Here is a 21,407-nt window from a genome sequence, read left to right on the forward strand (position 1 = left end):
ATTCTTTATTATCTTATTTTGGAGAATCATTATGAGTTTATATATAATTTCAGAATAATGTCTTAAATTAATATAACCCATTTTAGTTATTAAATGCTACTGTACATGTATCTTAAAAAGCCAAGAAATGTTTATATTAAGATCTAAATTTGTTTGGATTTGATTTTGGTGAAGAATTGAATGGTTTTTTTTTAAATTGTAGAGGCAACAGATGGTAAAATTTGAAGGATATTTCACATGTCTAGTGACCTTTGGAAAAAATTATACGTATCTTTTTTTTGAGGCGGAGAGGTTAATATATCACCAGTAATCCCACCAAGAACATACCCTTTAAAAAAAGGATTGTATTATAAATACTGTTGTAGAGGATGTTTTATGGTTTTTTGGTGATATACTTAGAAAACAGATTTTTGTGTTTTGATTTGTATCACCAAAAGGAGTAATAGAGCCATGTTTGGGGACCAGGACAATTTTTTTTCTCCTTATAATCATTGGTTTTATTTGACTTATGCCAAAAGTGTTTTCTAATTTACAAATCATTGTGATACATTAACCTTTAACCTTAGGAATATTGCTTACATCTAGAAATACAGTGGTTCAGTGTTTTTTGCATAGCCTTTTTTTGTTGTACCTTAAAAATGGGCTTCAGATAGGGGTAAACTATTAATAACAGTAGTAAACTAGGGCACATTGTAGAAATGGGAAATCTGGGAGTCATGATTTTATTGCTTATTTATTAGGAAACATACCTCTTCCTGCTTAAGAAGCTTTTAAATTGTAAAGTAGAAGAAATTCGTATTTTTCTGAAAATCTTTAAGGCTTAATTTTCATAATACATATTGACCATTCTTAATCTTTGTGTGGGAAAGGAGAAATCGTGGATGACTCCTTGACTTTTGCTTTTAGCAGATGGGTGGATGGTAAGATGCAGAAGCCTCAGGAGGTGGTTATCAGAGTGTGGCCATCTTTGCTGTCATCTCAGGCCCAGACATTTCTGATTGCTCTGATTTTATGTTTCATAGACATGTTGCTTATGTGCTTTATGAGTGTCACTTGCAGGCTAGACACTGCGTTGGGTGAAAAGGATTAAGATGCTCTTAAAGAGTTCAGTGAAGGGAGAGACAAACATGTAGGTAGACTTGCCAGGTATTGACATAAATGTGTGAATGAAGTAATTCAGGAGCATCCAGGTCCAGTGTGCCACAGAGGCGAGGCCTGGGTTCCTTCTACTCATGCTAACCCTGGACATTTTAGTCTTTTCATCTTTGCCAAATCTGATGATGTCTCAGGGTTTAATTTGCTTGTTCAGGTCCTTTGCCCATTTTTCTTTTGGCTTGTTGGTCATCAATAGATTAAAATACTAGGCGTATTAAACTCTTTGTCATACTGTTGCGAATATTTTCCCATTTCGCTTTTTGTTGTTTTTCTTAAATGTGCAAGTAAATGTAGAAATAATTTTTTAAATATGTGTAAAGAATAATGATATAATTAAGGGATAAAGAATAAAAATACAATAAATATTCATGCATTCACTACTTGGTTTTAGTAGAATACTATTAACTGTGATTTTTGTTTATGGTTTGCGAAAAGTTATAAATTTCTAGTTTTATGGTAGGCATAATAGTATAGTGAAGGGTCTAGGCTTTGAAGTCAGACTGACCTTGTTGGACGATGACATCCTTTCAGGTTATTGTGAGACTAAAATGAGAGAGTGAGTGTGTGTGTGTGTGTTATACACATTTTGAATTGCTATATAAATAGAATATATAGCATTTTACTTGGGGAATAATGCTACTGTTGGCCCAAGAGACTTATATGGAAGTTAATATTCTTCTTCTATTATTGACTAGTTTTTCTATTAAAAATTATATTTTATATTATAATTAAGCTTCAAGCCTGAATTGAGATTTCTGCAGCTTTAGATTGTAAGTTCCTGTGTACACCCTTATCCTTTTACCCTTTTCACTTAAATTTCAGTTAAAGTAACTTCAGTATATAAACTTGCCTACCTTGACTAGATTTCCTTTGGTTGAATTGTGCCTCTACCAGCTACTGACTGCCCGTGTACCTTTTTAGCAAGTTATTTATCATCACTTATCTCTCCTTTGCGTACTTAATAGAGTTATTGTCAAAAAAAAAAGTCTAGGGGCCAGCCTGGTGGTGTGGCAGCTGGGTTCGTGTGCTCTGCTTCGGCGGCCTGGGCTTCATGGGTTTGGATCCCAGGCACGGACCTATGCACCACTCATCAAGCCATGTTGTGGTGGTATCCCATATGCAAAATGGAGGAAGATGGGCACGTATGTTAGCTCAGGGCCAATCTTCCTCACCAAAAAAACAAAAACAAAAAAAGTCAAGTCTTTTTCCATTTTGATTTTTGAGTTCTCTATCATGCTGATAAACTCCTACTCTATTATATTGATATGGGAAAATGACTTGGCATGATGTTTTTCATTTAGAATGTGTTCTAGATCCCAATGAACATGTGTCCCTTCTGGCTTCACATCTCCTTGTGTAACTTTTGGGATTGAGTTCTGTTTTGAGGTGATGGTGGGGACGATAAGGTCCTGGCATCCTCAAGGGGTAGGCGAGGGCAAGCCCAGCTTCGGTGATGTGAGAACCTCCAGATTGAGTTTCCTCAGTGTCCCTGTTGACTTTTACCTGTAGGCTTCTATGGCCTTTATACCTTAGGAGGCTTGTTTAGAGAATTACATGGATTTCTCCAAGTGGCTGAGAAATGCAAGCATTTACTGTCTTCACGGGATCCACTAGTATGAGGTATCTGTGCTCCCATTGTCACCATCCACTCTTCATCCTTTCTCCACAGAATGTGAAGTTAGGAGAATTTGCCTACATAGTGTGCACCTTTTCATCTCCATTTGCTTTTTTTGTGAAATGAACTTTATTGAGATATAATTCACACGCCATAAAATTCGCCCATTTAAAGTGTGTAATTCAATGGGTTTTAGTATATTCACAAGGTTATGCAACTGTCACCACTACCTAATTCCAGAATGTTTTCGTCACCCCAAGAAGTCCTGTACCCATTAGCAGGCACTCCCCACTGCCCTCTCTCCTCAGCCCCTGGCAACCACTAATCTATTTTCTGTCTCTATGGATTTGTCTATTCTGGACATTTCATGTGAATGGAATCATATCATAATTAGCCTTCTGTGTCTGGCTTCTTTCACTTACTGTAATATTATCAAGGTTCATCCACATTGTAGCGTGTATCAGTATTTTATTTCTTTTTATTGATAAAAAAATTCTGCTGTATGGATCTATCACATTTTGTTTATCTGTGCATCAGTTGATAGACATTTGGGTTGTTTCCACTTTTTTGGCTATTATAAGTAATACTGTTACAAACATTCATTACAAGTTTTTGTGTGAACCTGTGTTTTCAGTTCTCTTGGGTATGTACCTAGAAGTGGAATTGCTAAATCATATGGTAACTCCATGTTTAGCATTTGACGAACTTCCAGACTGTTTTCCAAAGCAGCTGCATCATTTTACATTCCCACTAGCAATGTATGCGAGTTCCAGTTTCTCCACATCCTCACCAGTGTATTGACAAGTTGTTAATGTCCATCTTTTGTTTTTCGGTGAGGAAGATGGGCCTAAGGTAACATCTGTTGCCAATCTTCCTCTTTTTGCTTAAGGGAGATGGTCCCTCAGCTAACATCTGTGCCAGTCTTCCTCTATTTTGTATGTGGGATGCCACCATATCAGGGCTTGATGAGCGGTGCGTAGTTGCACGCTCAGGATCTGAACCGGTGAACCCTGGGCCACTGAAGTGAGGCACTGAACTTAACCACTACGCCACCAGGCTGGTCCCAGTCCATCTTTTTTATTTTGCCATCCTAGTGGGTATAAAGTGGTATCTCATTGTAGTTTTCATTTGCATTTCTCTGATGGCTAGTTACGTTGAGCATCATTTCATGTGATTATTGGTCATTTGTCTGTCTTCTTGGTAGACGTGTCTATTCTGGTCCTTTGCCTATTTTAAAATTGAGTTATTTATCTTTTTATTACTGAGTTCTGAGAGTCCTTTGTGTTTTTGGATGCAAGTCCCTTAGCAGATATATGGTTTGCAAATATTTGCTCCCATTCTATGAGTGGTCTTTTCACTTTCTTCATTTGTAGCACCATCTCTCTTTGCTTTTAACTTTTGTTTCTACTTCTCAGTGGCATCTGCCTTTTGTTTCTGTGTCTGTTGGTAGTACTTATCAGTGGTCCTAAAGACTGCTTTGTCCATTAGAATTAGATTTACCGGAAAGAACATGCTAAGTTACAGAGAAATGGGATAGGGGCCATTCTAAGTTTCAGTTAGTCAGTGTATGTACTCTAATCATCTCACCTCAATATCCTTTCCTTACTGTCTCATTTACCTTTAGGTATCCATCCCCCCTTTCTTTCTGCATCTTGCAAGTATAGATGAGGTGCTTCCCTCCCCCACCAAGACTTTCTGTTTTGAAATAAGCAATCAGCTAACAGATTCTTCCAGAAGATCCTTTGTCATTGCTATGGCAGAGTAGTAAAGAAAACAGCTGACTACTTGACTGAGCCAACAGTTTAGATCTTTACCCTCCCCTTCCTGATTACCACCCAGTTTACCTGCCAGTCATTTGTTCTCTGCTACTTCCTTAGAGGCTGCAGGAGAAGTGTGAGTGGTCTTGTGAAAAGAACACTGAACTGCGAGTTAGGTCTGTTCTTACATACCTGCCAGATGCTTTGTTACACATTATATCAGCAGATATGAGGCAAGAACTTACTTTCTCCATTTACAGATGAGGAAACAGAGATCCGAAGAAGTTAAGTGATTTTTTTTTGTTGTTGTTCAACATATATTTACTGATCTCCTGCTATTTACTTGCACTCTTTTAGACACTGGAGTTATAGCAGTGAACAAAACAAAGTCATGGAGCTTCCATTCCAGTCTTACAAATAGTAAATGGTAGGATTTAAATTCAGGTAGGGCTGACTTGCAGAATTATTTCTTTCACTGTATCACTGTCTCCTTGGTTTTGGATTCTGCTATTTATAATTAGCTGTATGGCTCTGAGCAAGTAATTTAAACTCTTTAAGCTTTAGTCTTTTCATCTGTTAAATGGACCCTGCCTTATAGGATGCCTCACAGGATGAAATGACACAATGAATGTGATTTTTTTTAAGCTGTATTATATAATATTACCATGTGATGGAGGTGTCTTGTTAGTATTTGAGTGTATTTATTGGGGGCCATGCAGTTTGGGGTTTTTTTTTTGAGAGATGCCAATACTGATGTGGTGCTACAGTGGCTGCGTGGGGCACTGTGACTTGGAATCAAATTTCCCTGTTGCAACTGTGAAAGGAAACCCCACTGTTAACGGTTTCATCCCACATTTGTACCCGGTCTTTAAAAAATCCTACACAAGCAGATTTTAAGGCATCTAAGTTTTGATTAACTTGATCATTTTCTTTTTTTTGTGTGAGGAAAATCAGCCCTGAGCTAACATCTGATGCCAATCCTCCTCTTTTTTTTTTTCTGAGGGAGACTGGCCCTGGGCTAACATCCGTGCCTATCTTCCTCTACTTTATATGGGACGCCACCACAGCATGGCTTGCCAAGCGGTGCATCGGTGCGCGCCCAGGATCCAAACTGGCAAACCCTGGGCTGCTGCAGTGGAGCGCGTGCACTTAACCGCTTGCGCCACCGGGCCGGCCCCTCATTTTCTTTTTAAGAAGCCAGATAATCGTTGTTTAAGGAAGAGTTGGGAGGATGCTGAGCTAGAACTCAAATGCTTGCTTGATAAACCCATCTTCTCTCCCCCACCCTGGAATTGGAGAATTAAATCAGGAAAAAGGAGGTAGAAGTCACCCAACAAATAAACATTTTGGACTGTTGAGTCATCATTCAGTCTAAAGATAGGACTAGAGTTTGAGAGCATCTGAAAATTTGAGTCCAAATGTAATTGTGTATTTGGTAATTTTTTTTTCATTAAAGTGGGCTTTGGGCAACTTATTTTTAGACATTTTACAAGCACAGTTAAGATGTTCTGGGAGCTGAAAGTTCATAGGAGATTTGAAGCAACAGGTGTGAGAAGGTACTTCTAAAAGTAGGTATACTGACAGCAGCAAGAAGTGGCACCTGATAGCAAAGGAGGAGCGAGAATAAACATTAATTGCAAAGTATACTGGCCTGGCTCCGTATATAATTTGATAGCATTAGAAGGCATTGCAGAATTGAAAGTATGCTAGTATTTACTGAACTTTTCCTGTATGCTAGGCACTGTGCTAGATGCTTTCATTTTAATTCTCATGATATTGATGGGTGACACAAAATTTTCAAAAAGGTTATATGTTCCTTGGTGTTTACCCAAAGGAGTTGAAAACTAGTAGTCCACACGAATATTTATAGCAGCTTTGTTAGTAATTGCCAAAACTTGGAAGCAACCAAGATGTCCTTTAGTAGGTGGAAGGGATAAACTGTGGTACATCCAGACAATGGAATATTCTATAGCACGAAAAAGAAATGAAATGATCTATCACACCACGAAAAGACATGGAGGAACCTTTTTTTTTTTTTTTTTTTTTGTGAGGGGGATCAGCCCTGAGCTAACATCCATGCCAGTCCTCCTCGTTTTGCCGAGGACGACCGGCCCTGAGCTAACATCCTTGCCGATCTTCCTCCACTTTATGTGGAACGCCGCCACAGCATGGCCTGACAAGCAGTGCGTCAGTGCGCGCCCAGGATCCGAATCCAGGCCTCCAGCAGCAGAGTGCTCACACTTAACGGCTACGCCACAGGGCTGGCCCTGGAGGAACCTTAAATGCATATTACTAAGTGAAAGAAGCCAACCTGGACAGGGTACATATGGTATGATTCCAATTATGTGACAGTCTAGAAAAGGCAAAACTATGGAGATAGTATAAAGATCAGTGGTTGCCAGGGGTGAAGGTTAGTGGGTTGGGGGGAGATGAATAGGTGGACCACAGATGGTGTTTAAGGCAGTGAAAATATTCTGTGTGGTACTAGAATGATGGATACATGTCATTATACATTTGTCCAAACCCCCAGAATGTACAACACCAGGAGTGAACCATAATGTAAACTATGAACTCTGGGTAATGATAATGTACCAATGTAGGTTCATCAGTTGTAACAAATGCACCACTCTGGGGGGGATGTGGATAATTGGAGAAGCTATGCATGTTGTGGGGGCAGGGAGTATATGGGAAATCTCTGTATCTTCCTCTTAATTTTGCTGTGAACCTAAAACTGCTCTAAAAAACTAAAGTCTTTTAAATTAAAAAAAAAGTTATATGCTTTGCTTATTAAGACTGAAGTTTATAATTTTAAAAAATTCTTTTTTCCTATAAAGATTCATATATATCAGAGAAAAGTACAAAAGGTGATGGCCTAGAGTGCATTTCCCAAATGCTCCCTTCAGAGATAACCACCGTCAAAAAATTAATGTGTAGTTCATTTTTTTTCTGTACTACACTAAATTAAAAAAAAATAGCAAACGGCTTTTTCACTTAATAGTGTTTGAATGTCTTCTTATATCAGAACACATAGATGTGTACCATTTCTAATTGGTTTTGCATAAACTGGTTAAACTCTTGGTTCCTAAAAGTCTTACTTAGAATATTGCCTTTTTCTGAGGTTGGAGAAAGTTATTCCTTTTGCTAGCCTTGTGTGAATTCTCTCTTTGAAAATAATAAACAAGATTTTCTTCCAGATAATCTCTGACCTTTGACTGACTGACAGACCTCTTCCCCAGTGTAGGTTAAATCAGTAAAATAGCAGAATTGGATTTGTACCAAAGAGTTTCATTTATAGCTAGATTTTCCCATATATTATCCCCATACCATTTAGTTTTAAAGTTTACAAAATGTTATCTAATCAAGAAGCATAAGAGACTACAGTTCACTATTGTTTTTAGAACTGCCTTACAAAATAAAGATTTTAGAATTCTTTTTAATCTTATAAACTGATATCCATTTTGGCACCAAATAGTGACCAACTAGAGCTCTTAACTAGTCAACTGTTAGAATACATTCCCTGTGGCTTTCTTATGTTGTACTGGTGGAATGCTTTAAGCACTTTAGTCTAATAAAGTAGGAGAAAATTAGCATAAAAATCTATAACATAGAGACTAGGCACTTAGTATACATTAGAATTGGAAATGAGAAAATGGACTTTTTATCTTTGGGCTCTTTTTCATATTGCTAGCCTAAATAGTATTAGTGAATCATAATTAATTAAAATGCATTAATATTGAGGACAAAGAGAAATGCCAAACATATGGAGAAGATAAGATGAACATAAAAGGTATAAGTGAGGAACAAATATAGTTGTTTTGATTTAAACGTACATGCTTGGATGTCACTGACTGGATCCAGGTGAGATTAATCAAGGAGTTTTTGGAAAAGGGTTATTTGACTAGAAATTTGAAGGCAGAGAAAAATATAAACTAGTAGGAAGGGTTAAAAGAGGAAGGCTTCTTATTTAGGGGCAAAGATAGGATAGAATGTTTAGCAACATATATTAAATTTATTATAGCTCTTTTTCAGAAAGAAGGCTTTCTGTCGGTTAGCTTATACTACTAACCTTTTAAGGTCAGAATTCCTGGTTCTTGGCCAAGGAGAGTCCTAAGCAACATCCCCAAATTGTTGTTTTCAGTCTTTAGTTCCAGGTGACCCTAATATGTCAATGATATAATTTTTAATAGAAAAAAAAGCAGGCTATTTGGGACAGCTGTTCTTTCTTTGAAATTATAAGTTTAGAGAGGACCCATCTTCTTTAGATATATTTTGTGTTTGTTGTATGTACCAGAGACCTAGACTTAGAACCCAGCTGACTCCTGGATTGTCGTTGCAAGTTTAACAGTTAAAATTTAGAATCCTTGTTTACTTGCATAATAATATAAATTGGGACACCATCCTAGGAAACCCTTTTTATACCCTAAAAATATCTAAATAGTCACAAAAGTAAATGAAAATGAATTTGTTTTTCTAAACATGTTTAATTCCAATAACATATAAAGCTTATGCTGTAAATATTTCTGTATGGACTCAATTGCTTGATGCTTAACAAAATAGTTCAGTGGAATTTAGACTGATCATACAAATTTATTCATTCATCTTCTTTCGTGTTCAAAGGGCCTTCAGATTTCATTGGGCAATAGGAACAGCTGTCTAATGCCTCTCAAAAGCCTTTGAATGACTAATGTTGGGCATGAGGGGGGTTAATTTCTATGGCAACTTCTTTATTGATCCTTTGCAGTAATGCCAAGTGCAAAGAGTCAGCTGGGTCTACGCTAAGAGTTATGGTTATTACTGTGGGGGTCTTGCTTATAGTAAGAAAAATGATAAAAATGGGGAGTGTCAAGTAAATTGAGGTTCCCCTCTTTTCTGATATAAAAGGAAATCACATGTTTGTTTGCTTCAATTTGTGTTTCAATGAGCTGGTTAGCAGCGGACGGTAAAGTAGAATAGTGGTAGTTCTGAAGTTCTTAGTTCCCTGTGGCAGGGGAATATTAGAGACTAATGTCACAGAAGAGGGGAGACTATGGATAGCTACTGAAATCTGAAATCCTGAAGTCTCTGTTAGGAATAAAAGGGAAGTTCATTTCTGCATGGTTATTATACAGATTCAGGTCAGAAATTAGATGGTCTTCTGAGTAAAATCTCTCCTACATCTTTTCATACCTCTTTCTTGATCTGTTCCAGTTGGCCAGTATGAGATTACAGTTTAATGAACAACTTTCTTCATAGATACTTTGAATTTTTCTGAGAACACAATCTTAGTTAATTTTCCATGCTGCCTTAGAGGCCAGTGGTGTGGCATGTAAGTGGAATTCATTTGACTATGGTTCTGAATTACTGTTTTTAACATGGAGCTATCTGTCTGTCTTAGACAAATTCAGAGACCATCCAAAGATAAAAGTTAAAGGAGAACTCAGGGAAATGATATAAGCTAAAATAATTTTCAATGAAAGGAAAAGAGTGGTAAAAGTATAAAAAAAATCTACTCATCACTAAAGGCTGCGCAAAATTCTTTGTTTCAATTAAAAACATATGCCAAGAGAATAATTTTGAGCAGAGGTTGGCACACTTTTTTTTAAAATAAAAGGCCAGACAGTAAATATAAAATATTGGCTTTGCAGTTCATATGGTCTGTGTGGCAGCCACTCAACTCGACTGTTATAGGGCAAAAGCAGCCATAGACAATATGTGGATAAGCATGGCTGTGTTCTAATAATTCTTTATTTATGAACACTGAAATTTGAATTTCGTATTATTTTCACATGTCACAAAATAGTCTTCTGATTTTCATTTTAAATCTTTTAAAAATGTATAAACCATTCTTTTAGCTCACATACCATACAAAAACAGACAGTTGAATTTGGCCCATGGACCCTAGTGTGCTGGCTCCTGGTGTAGAGGAAAGGTTACTCATAAATAAGGGTTGTAGGATAAAATCTCCAGAGATCCTCTTTTTATCTAGAACCTCAGAGTATGGCATGCAGAAGTCGCTTGGTATAATGGAAAAAGCCTTTGTACTAGTTCTGGGAATCTTCTTTCCTCATCTGTAAAACTGAAATAATATCTACATTCATATGGTGGTTGTATGATTTAGCTTTTGCTGCATAACAAACCATGCCCAAAACTTAGTGGCCTAAATCAATGACCATTATTCTCATGATTCAGTGGTTGGCTGGGATGTTCCTATGGTCTGGGCTAGCCTGTCTGGGGCTGAATTGTCTGGATCTTTCTACTTTAGGATAGCCTTACTCCACACACATGTCTGGGGCTTCAGACTAGGGTGGCTACTTTCATGTGGCCTCTCAGCCTTCAGGAGGATAATCCAAACTTGTTCCCAGGATGGTAGCAGGGGGCCCAGCAGCAAGAGAGGGCAAGCTCCAGTGCGCAAGCACATTTCAAGCCTCAGCGTGCTCCGTTTTTGCTAGTGTTCCATTCACCAAAGCAAGTTACGAGAACAAATCCAGAGTTAACATGGGAGGAGATCAGGGAGGTGTGATTCAAGGAGGGCCATAACTGCAGCAGTTGGCCACAGTCGTAATCTTTGTTAGGAGTCCAGCATAGTACCTGGCACATAAAGCACTCAGTAATTGTTAGATCCTTCCTGTACCTGTCAGAGACAAGTGAAGAGTCTGCCAGCTGTGATGACTCATCTATTTTTGTAGCCAGTCCCTAATTTTCTTAGATCATAGTCACTGTTCTTAAGAGTTCGCTGTATGTCATTTTAGGGAGATGATGACAATACCTTTAAAATTTTGAGAGCTTACTATATGCCAGGCACTGTTCTAAGCTTTTTACTTATACTATCCTATTTAATTCCCACAACAGCCGATATGTGCTAGGTGCTCATTTTACAGTTGAGGAGCTCGTGCACAGAGGGAAATTAATTAAAACTTGCCCAAGGTCACAAGTGGTGAAGTTTTCAAGCACAGGCAGTGTCAGAACCACTGTACTCTGTTTGGGAGGAATACATGAGTGTGGAAAATACAAAAGGATAGCACTTAAGCAGGATTAAAAGACTATAGTTGAATGTACTTATTGATTACCCACTGTTTACTTTTCACTTTACTTGAACATCTTATAATTTCATGAAGGGTGAAGTGTGAAGAGACATAGGAGTGTATATATGTGGTTAGATTAGGCTTTTGATCGTTTACTCTAAGAGTGTCCCAGGTCATATTTTTTTTTTTTTTTTTTTTTTTTTGTGAGGAGATCAGCCCTGTGCTAACATCCGCCAATCCTCCTCTTTTTTTTGCCAAGGAAGACGGCCCTGGGCTAACATCCGTGCCCATCCTCCTCCACTTTATATGGGACGCCGCCACAGCATGGCTTGCCAAAGCAGTGCGTTGGTGCACGCCCGGGATCCGAACCAGCGAACCCTGGGCCGCCGCAGCGGAGCGCGCACACCCAACCACTTGCGCCACCAGGCCGGCCCCCCAGGTCATATTTTTGAGTGCCTGAAAATCAGTATCATCTTCTGATCATTGATTCTAAGGGGGAAAAAAGTTCCAGTATTTAAACAGGTTCCCCTGCTATTTAAATTCTTAATCATTGTACGTATCAGCGAGTGCCTTTATTATTTTGTTTCTATACTCTAAGCTGTTTAAGCTTTCTTCTTTTCAAATATTTTGCTTTCAGATGAAAGAATGCTATCTAGTGGCAACAAAAGGTGACTACAAGCATGGGGAAAAATAGAATTTTTGTTGTTTTTCTATCTTTTGACACAGTTTCCAGAGATGAAAAATGCAATTATTTATGACTTCTTGGAGGTGGTAGGGAATATTCTTATTTAGTACTGAAAGTATACATAAAGCCAAATTTTATGTGATTTGTTCAATAAGCATTATATGCTCAGTACTACTGTAGGTGTTAGGAAGAGGATAGTGAATAAAACAGGGACTAGGGATTTACATTCAAGTGCAAGAGAGAAACACACAAATCAACAGGATAATTTCAGATACTGATCAGTGCTATAAAGAAAATAAAACTTGATGGGATAGAGTCTTGAGTCATATTTTTTGTTTTATCCAATTAATTTCAATATCTTCTCTGAAAACCACTGTTAGAAACAACAGGATAATCACTTATGAGTAAAGCATTAATACTTACTGTTCTCAAGCCTAATATGGTCTATTGGTAGTAGGGATAGAGTTTGCAGGGTGTAGATAAGTGAAATACCTGTGAATGACTAATAAAGGACTGAATAAGCTAGAGGACACATAAAGGGGAAGGGGGCATTGGAGGAAGGTGGTCAAAAGGTACAAACTTCCAGTTATAACATGAGTAAGTACTAGGAATGTAATGTACAACATGATGACCATAGTTAATGGTGCTGTATGATATGTAGGAAGGTTGTTAAGAGAATAAATGCTGAGAGTTCTCATCACAAGGAGAAAATTTTTTTTTCTTTTTTTTTTTCTTTTTGTTGTGTGTATATGAGATGATGGATATTAGCTCAACCTATTGTGGTAATCATTTCACAATATATGTAAATCAAACCATCATGTTGTATGCCTCAAGCTTATACAGTGATATATGTCAATTATTTCTCAATAAAACTGGAAAAAAAAGGACATAGATAATTCTTAATTGGCTAGTGAATATATCACTAACATTCAAATAGAAAAAATAAAAGGTACTATAATGCTACATTAATTTAGCACTCCATTAATAATTTGTTGTGATTGGCCTTTGTAGTGGGCTAATGTTTACTTTTTAGTTATCTTTATAAAGAAATGCTTGCATCTTTCTTCATGTGCTTCCAGTCAGTGAGTTAGTCAGCATGTTGATTTCATTGTTATCATATTAAGAATGTTTATTGACCCTAAGGATAGTAAAAAATAGTCAGGTTATTTTGTTTGAGCTTCCAGCTATAAGAATTTGAGAATGCAGGGAGTAATAAATATAATTTTGTCATCTTAGTTTATTTGTGTATATAATAACATCTTTGCAAATTCTTATAGTTATTTCTTGTTTTTTTTTTTTTTTAACAGTTTTATTTATTTATTTTTTTGTGAGGAAGATCAGCCCTGAGCTAACATCCATGCTAATCCTCCTCTTTTTGCTGAGGAAGACTGGCTCTGAGCTAACATCTATTGCCAATCCTCCTCCTTTTTTTTCCCCAAAGCCCCAGTAGATAGTTGTATGTCACAGTTGCACATCCTGCTAGTTGCTGTATGTGGGACACGGCCTCAGCATGGCCGGAGAAGCGGTGGGTCGGTGCGTGCCTGGGATCCGGACCCGGGCCGCCAGTAGCGGAGCGCGCGCACTTAACCGCTAAGCCATGGGCCGGCCCTATAGTTATTTCTTATGTACTGTATTTTGATGGGCAGAAATCATCTGACTTTGATTTGACTAACTCAAGTTGTAAGAGAGAACATCAGTATATTGAACTTCTTTCCATGAAAAATAGGGATTTTAAGATGAATTTTTATGATGTTTATAGTTGAGATGGAAACAAACTGGAGAATAGGACTCCCTTTACGTTGTTTTTGAATTACACAGAGCTCTCTGGCTGTTCTTCTGATATGTATAGCAGGACCAGTCTATCCTTCAATGAGATGAAACAAGTAGACCTGCTTCAATTAGCCATTCTCATATGTATTAGTGTTTTTAGAAAAGCAATAAATGTTTTTCAAGTTAAAGAATAATTTAAATAACTCACGTTCAGATAGGCCTTTGTCTTAAGTAGTCTAAACTAATAAAGCTTTATTAAAGTACATTACTTTCTTATGATAAAATTCACCCTTTTTGTGTATAGTTCTGACTTTTGACACATACCGTTGTGTAAACCACCACAGTAAGACATAGAACATTTCTATTACCCCCCAAAAGTTCCTTTGTGCCCTTTGTGGTCAACCCTTGCCCCTACCTCTTAGCCTCTGGCAACCGTTGATCTGTTTTCTGTCCTTATAATTTTGCCCTTTCCAGAATATAAATATAAATGGAATCTTGGGTCTTTTTCTGGACTCTCTTCTCTTCCATTGATCTGTATGGCTATCCTTTTGCCAATACTTCAGCCTCATTATTTACTGTAGCTTTTTAGTAATACATATAAATACATTACTTTAGTCTTTTCTTGATTTTTTCCCCACAGTGTGACATAAATGCTTTTAATTAGAGTTAATATTTTCCTAATGTTTATCATTAGCATTTTTAAATTAAACTGTGTATTTTGAGATAGCTGTAGATTCACACACAGTTGTAAAATAATACAGAATTCCCCCTAATGCTACTATCTTGCAAAATTATAGTACAGTATCACAACCAGGATGTTGACATTGATATAGTCATGATACAGAACATTTCTATCACTACAAGGATCTCTCATGTTGCTCTTTTATAGCCACATCCACAAATCATAGATTGTTAAACTTATTTTCCTTCTTCAGATTTTCAGTTTTCTGAAACAAATATGATTTGAAATCTGTATTGCCAATGACGAGGTAACTTTTAAATTTGAAAATCTTATTCAGCTTTTATTGGCTGAATTGAAGAATGCCGTACTCTGACTCAAATTTAACATAGACAAAATGTTTATAAACTGCTCAGTGTTTAATAAAATTTAATAAAAATACCTAAGTCCACATGATAGATTGCTTATTGCTTTTCCTTATCAGTTGGGATTTGACTTGGGTGTATATAATAGAAAAAATTTTAGCGGCATAAACAAAATAGAAATTTCTCTCTCACATAAAATTAAGTACAGAAGTTATACTGCATAAAGTTGTCAGGAACCCAGACTTTTTCCTGTTCTCTGCTCTGTCATCCCAAGGTTGTGACCATTGTTTTCCTTGTTCAGAATGGCAGCATGATAGAGGAAAGGCAAGAAGCCTGCTTCTCTTCCTATATCCATCCTTCACTTTGAGGCCAATTTAAGTGTTCTAAAATACTGTTATCTTGAAACAAAAGATCACTTGCTGCTAAATCTTTGGTGGCGTTTTGTTACATTTAGTGTTTTGTTGTCTCTGATCTTCTATGTTGATCTTGCCTCCTCACCGGGTTATCATCTCTTCTTACGTGTTGGCGTCAGTATGCCAGGCCAGCGTAAAGCTGAGCCCCAAAATACTTTGAATACCTGTTAATCTGAATACACTGATTGGAATTTTAAAGTATTTTGGTAAAGCTTTAATTAATTTGGTTTAAACTTCAGCCAAACTAACTCATGTAGCTTTAAGATGATAGTTTTGAATACTAAAGAGTTTAAGCATCATACGGATAATATCCAGGTGTTTGAAACTTATTGGAGCTATGTAGGATTTAATCTATATATCTTGTGTCTAGAATTTTCTTTCCAAAGATTTTTAGTTATACTATATATCTTTTAATAATAGATTTCGTTTTTAGTAAGAATCTAATGATTCTTGTTATCTTAAGATATTTAGACTTATAATAGGTCAAATGCCAACTGGAGAAATAATAACAGCTGGTTCTCTGGTTCATAAAGAGTCTCAGAACAATTCAAAATGAAACATTCTTTGAGCTACTCTGATCAATTTGTCTAAAAAGTGAGGAGTTAGACACAAAGCAACCTTTTCTGAGCTCTTCTTCCCCATGGACAAGTAATCAGCATAAATCACAGTCTCTTTGTTTGAAGTAGCAGACTTGGGTGGTCTCGTTTCCTCTGCTTAAAATGAGATGTCACATAAGCTCCTTAATTTGAGTTTTTTAAACTCTGAACTTCAAATTAAGCAGGTTTACTCTGTTTCTACCTATAAATTTGAAGTAATTATCCAAGCACAGCATTTTTCAATAAGTGTTCTTGGCATCTGTGTTACAAGAAAATAAAAGGTTAATGAGACAGCGTAAGAGAGCAGGTGTGAAATATGCCATAAATTCAGCATATTTCCTTTTTAGAGACCCAGACAGCGAGGGGCAGTCATCTATGTCAAGTAGGTCTCCCCAGGTTTCTAGTCTTCTTGCCTTTTGCTCTTAACTGTTTATCTTCTACCCCAAGTGCCTTGTAAAAATTCTACGTATATTTCAATTCTAGGATGTTGTATAATTTGCTTTTGCTTTAATGAATTTGTATTTTGAGATATAAATTGAACTATAACTATTAAAACAAAACAAATGACTATTAACAAAAACTACTTTTGGGGGGAAGAGGTATGTAATTCCAAAATATTCTCAGAAAAGACTATTTCCGTGTTTAGCTAGTCACTCTTGCAGATTTATGGCTAACTTCTGCTATGTCCTCATTCTGTGCTGGCTGCTGTTCCACAGACTTGCTTTTACTCTGAAATGTGGTTAAGTTGTTAGCACTTTAGGAGCCTCTCCACTGCCTAGGCTTAAAGCTCTGAAATACCCCTGGGTCAATATAGTATTGCTGTTCTCCCTCAATTCCAGTAATAGAGTGAAAGATTAGAAAGTATATGGGCTTCAGTCAAACAGTTAAAGTTTTGGCCGTACCGTTACTGGTTGTGTGACCATGAGCAAATGATTTGACTTCTCTGACCCTGAATTTCATCTTCTGGAAAATGTGTAACTTGCGGAGTTGATACGAGGAGAGAAATATGTCTAAGTTATATACTTAGCTGGCACACAGGAACTCTAATAATAATGACCTCTTTTGATGGTCAGCCTCCATTCTGTGCTCAGATAATGGAGCATAACATTAATTTAGAAAGTTTCTTTACTCTCAAAGATGCACAGGCTGGGTCTTAATTTGTGATTCTTTAACCTTTTTTATGCTCTAATCTTCTTTGGACTCCTAGAACCAAGAAATTGTAGCAAGTGGATTTGAAAGACATAGACTAAGTCTCTTTGGAAATCTATTAGAAGATGTTGACTTGACATCTTGAGTAGGTAACTGAAGTTTAGCTAAGCACCAGTGAGAGCCCTAGCCTTGATAAGATTAGCAAGAAATGCTACCTGTGGTTTGGGTGTGGTGCAGTTAATAGTAGCATTGATGATAACAAGTATAATTTATATATAAAACACTGACTACGTTCTAGGCCATATCCCTATGCTGGGTTTCCTTCCGCCTTATTCCTCTGTCAGGGAATCGTACTTCTATCTGTTAATTTTCTGCTGATTTTTAAATAAATTAGTTCTTAAATTATTGTACTCTGTAGGCCCTCCTGGGGTCATAGACTACTCCTTTCAACGGACTGTTAAACCATTTTAGGCACCACACCAACCATCCGTGCACCCAGAGTAGACCCATTTACTTCATTTTTCCCTCATCACCACCACCACCACCATCACTCAGAGAACCTCACCTAGGCTTTGCCAGTGAAAACCATCTCTTTTTCTAACTTGAAGGACCTTGAAAAGCTTCCTTCATCACCTCCTGGAACCCTGAGCAATATGATCCCTGGATATGATACCCAGGTTTTTCAAAAGGGCGTTCATTTGATTCCTTGCATATTTTTGTGCAGTTCATGTCACTAAATTACAGAACCTTTTTATCATTAGACTACATAATTACCTAACAAGTTTTGATGTGATTTCCTGTAGTTGTTCCTCTTTAGAAACACTGGTTTATTTCAATCAGCCAGTGATGAAAATCAGCCTGCAGTTGTTTTGACACCATTTCCGTTTGCTACCAACATGGGTTTGGTACCTGAGGCTTCATAAACTTTGCTGTTAGAACAAAAAATGTTTCTTTCTTTCTTTTTTTTAAATCTCATGGTAAAATAAACATAACGTTGGGGCCGGCCTGGTGGCGTAGTAGTTGAGTTCACGGGCTCTGCTTCGGTGGTCCAGGGTTTGCAAGTTTGGATCCCGGGCATGAACCTATGCACTGCTTGCCAAGCCGTGCTGTGGCAGGCGTCCCACATAAAATAGAGGAGGATGGACATGGATATTAGCCCAGGGCCAGTCTTCCTCAGCAAAAAGAGGAGGCTTGGCAACGGATGTTAGCTCAGGGCTAGGCTTCCTCACCAAAAAAATAATAATAATAAAATAAACATAACATAAAATTTACCATTGTAATCATTTTTAAGTGTACAATTCAGTAGCATTAAGTACATTCACAGTGTTGTGTAACCGTCACTACTATTTCTAGAACTTTTTCATCATCCCAAACAGAAATTCTGTACACATTAAGCAATAACTCCCCATTTCTCCCTCCCTCCAACCCTTGGTAACGTTTATTCTGCTTTCTGTCTCTATGAATTTGCCTATTCTAGATAGATAGGTTTCTTTGTGCCTAATAGCAATACTAGATATTGTAGGGGCTACTAAAGATGTTCTCCTAAAGGAAAGGATAAGCAAGCATATGCTAAAATGCACACTGATGAAAATAAGTGTTATTATTTTGTAAAAATCTACCAGCTTCCCAAAATGAATCAGCTCTAAGCATACTGTTTGTCTTTCTGGAATTGTATGATTCTATTTATTTTGGCTGTAAGTGACAAAAATTCATTTTGAAAAAACAGGCAAAAAAGTGAATTATCAGTTGATTGAATCAAAGGAAAGATCAAACAGCTAAACCTGAGATGCAAGGTGCAGCTAAGTCTGAGGAAAAGCAGAAATAAGAGAACCGATTGCCTGCGGTACCCTTCCTATCTCTCTCGTGGGCTTTGTCTTCTCTTACTGCACACTGGCCTGCTCCACATGCCAGGAAACATGGCTGCCGACAGCACCAGAATTTTATATCTTATAGATTCCGTGATGGGAGTGGGACTAATTTTTACTATCTAGATTCCAAATTTTAAAATCTTGGAAAAGGGGCCCACCCTGTGGCGTAGTGGTTAAGTATGCGTGCTCGGCTTCAGCGGCCCAGGTTCGGAACCCCGGGCGCGCATGGGGGCACCGTTTGTAAGGCCATGGCTGTGGCGGCGTCCTGTATAAAGTGGAGGAAGATGGGCACAGATGTTAGCCCAGGGCCAGTCTTCCTCAGCAAGAAGAGGAGGATTAGCATGGATGTTAGCTCAGGGCTGATCTTCCTCGCAAAATAAATACATACATACATAAATACATAATATCTTGGAAAAGATGTGTTGACACAGCATAAAGATGCCACCCATTGTCAACTAACTCTGGCCAGGGTCTTGTAAGAACATGACGGCTCTGCTAGTGGTCAAGTGGAAGAAGGTAGGGTGTGAGAAAGATGAAGTTCCTAGTAGAATGGGGCTGGTGAATGGACTAGCAATCTTATGAATGCCCACAATGTGGTAAAACTTGTTTATGATATGGGATGACCAAATGAATGATATAGTGAAGAAATTGTCTAATTTTGAACCACTTTTTCTTAGAGAATAGGGATTTACCCCATCGGTAGGTGTATATGTGCTTAAGATGCTCTTAGTTAATAAAACCTCCCTCTGGATTGCCTAAGTGTTATAGAGGTGCCGTAGATATAATTACAGCAATGCTCGCTCTCTCTCTCCCTCCCTCCCTCTCTCTCCCTCCCTCCCTCCCTCTCTCTCTCTCTCTCTCTCTCTCTCTCTCTTTTTCTTGCTCCGTGCTATACTCTACTCTTACTTGTGACTTTTTTTTTTTTTTTAACAACTTGAGATATGTTTCACAAACTGTAAAATCCACCCATTTAAAGTGTACAGTTCAATGGTTTTTAGTATATTCATAGAGTTGTACAACCATCACTACAAACTAATTTTAGAACATTTTTCAACCCCCCACAAAGAAATCCTGTGCCCGTTAGCAGCCGCTGCCCATTGTTCTCCTCTCTCAGGCTCTCCCCACCCTTGCCCCTAAGTTCCTGGCAAACTGCTCATCTACTTTCTATCTCTATGAATTTGCATATTCTGGATATTTCGTGTAAATGGAATCATATACTATGTGGCCTTTTACATCTGATTTCTTTCATTTATAATGTTTTCAAGTTTCATCCATACTGTAGCTTGTATCAGTACTTTATTCCTATCTTTTTGCTGAAGAATATTCCATTGTGAGGATATATATCACATTTTAATTATCAGTTGAAAATTGGCACAGTAAAAATGGGATTGAGGAATATTTCAGTTGTGGTAAATGAGTCTGAAATTGCAGTCCATAAAATCTAAATAGAGTGGGCAGAAGTAAGGGAAGCCAAAATAGGAGCAATAGAGTTAGTGACTAGGAAGCTTTCCAGAGACCAGAAGTCACACCAAAAGTTGCAGTGAGAATAAAAAAGGTTGTGATCAGGAGAGTTGCAGAATTTAAAGTATTGGATGCTTAGAAAAACTGTAAGCCCCAATCTGTATAATGAGATATTATGCCAGTATTTGATTTTCTAAACAGTAACTTTAGTTAAGAATATAATTGCTAAGAATCTTGATAAATTGACCTTTAAAATAGTTTTGTATTGTTTTAAATTGTAGCTAACTTTGGCTTAAATTGGATGTTACACATTTTCTTACCAAATAGCTTTTCAGTTGTTCAAAATAATTAGATTGTTCTGAAATATTGAATTATAAAATATCAAATGATTTGCTTTTTTTTTTTTCCGAGGAAGATTGGCCCTGCACTAACATTTGTTGCCAATCTTGCTCTTTTTCTTTTTACTCCCCAAAGCCCTAGCACATAGTTGTATATCATAGGTGTAGAGTTGTAGCTCTTCTATGTGGGACGCTGCCTCAGCATGGCTTGATGAGTGGTGCGTAGGTCCACATCCAGGATCCGAAGCAGCGAACCCCAGGCTGCCGAAGAGGAACGCGGGAACTTAACTGCTGCGCCACTGGCCGGCCCCAGATGATTTGCATTTTTAACCGTATCATTTTCTTTTAGGTTACAGTGTAGGATTTTGGAAGTCCTCCCTCCATCACATCAAAATGGTTTTGCTAATGGACATGTCAGCAGTGTAGACGGAGAAACCATTATCATCAGTGATAGCGATGATTCAGAAACACACAACAATTCTTTTCAAAATGGGTAAGTGATTTTTATTAATTTTTAAAATGTTTATCAGATTGGATAATGATATACTATTGAAA

General features: G+C 37.5%; 1 protein-coding gene across 2 annotated transcripts in view; it reads left to right on the forward strand.

Annotated features, from left to right (window-relative positions):
• Positions 1 to 21,407, forward strand: part of BAZ1A (bromodomain adjacent to zinc finger domain 1A) — an 85,469-nt gene that overhangs the window by 11,128 nt on the left and 52,934 nt on the right. For both annotated transcript variants that reach the window (XM_058540732.1, XM_058540733.1), the window contains exon 3: positions 21,202 to 21,345. In XM_058540732.1, the coding sequence (XP_058396715.1) occupies positions 21,202 to 21,345 (144 nt within the window). The remainder of the gene's footprint in view (positions 1 to 21,201; positions 21,346 to 21,407) is intronic.

Source organism: Diceros bicornis, chromosome 5, assembly GCF_020826845.1.
Source record: "Diceros bicornis minor isolate mBicDic1 chromosome 5, mDicBic1.mat.cur, whole genome shotgun sequence".
NCBI classification, from domain to species: Eukaryota; Metazoa; Chordata; class Mammalia; order Perissodactyla; family Rhinocerotidae; genus Diceros; species Diceros bicornis.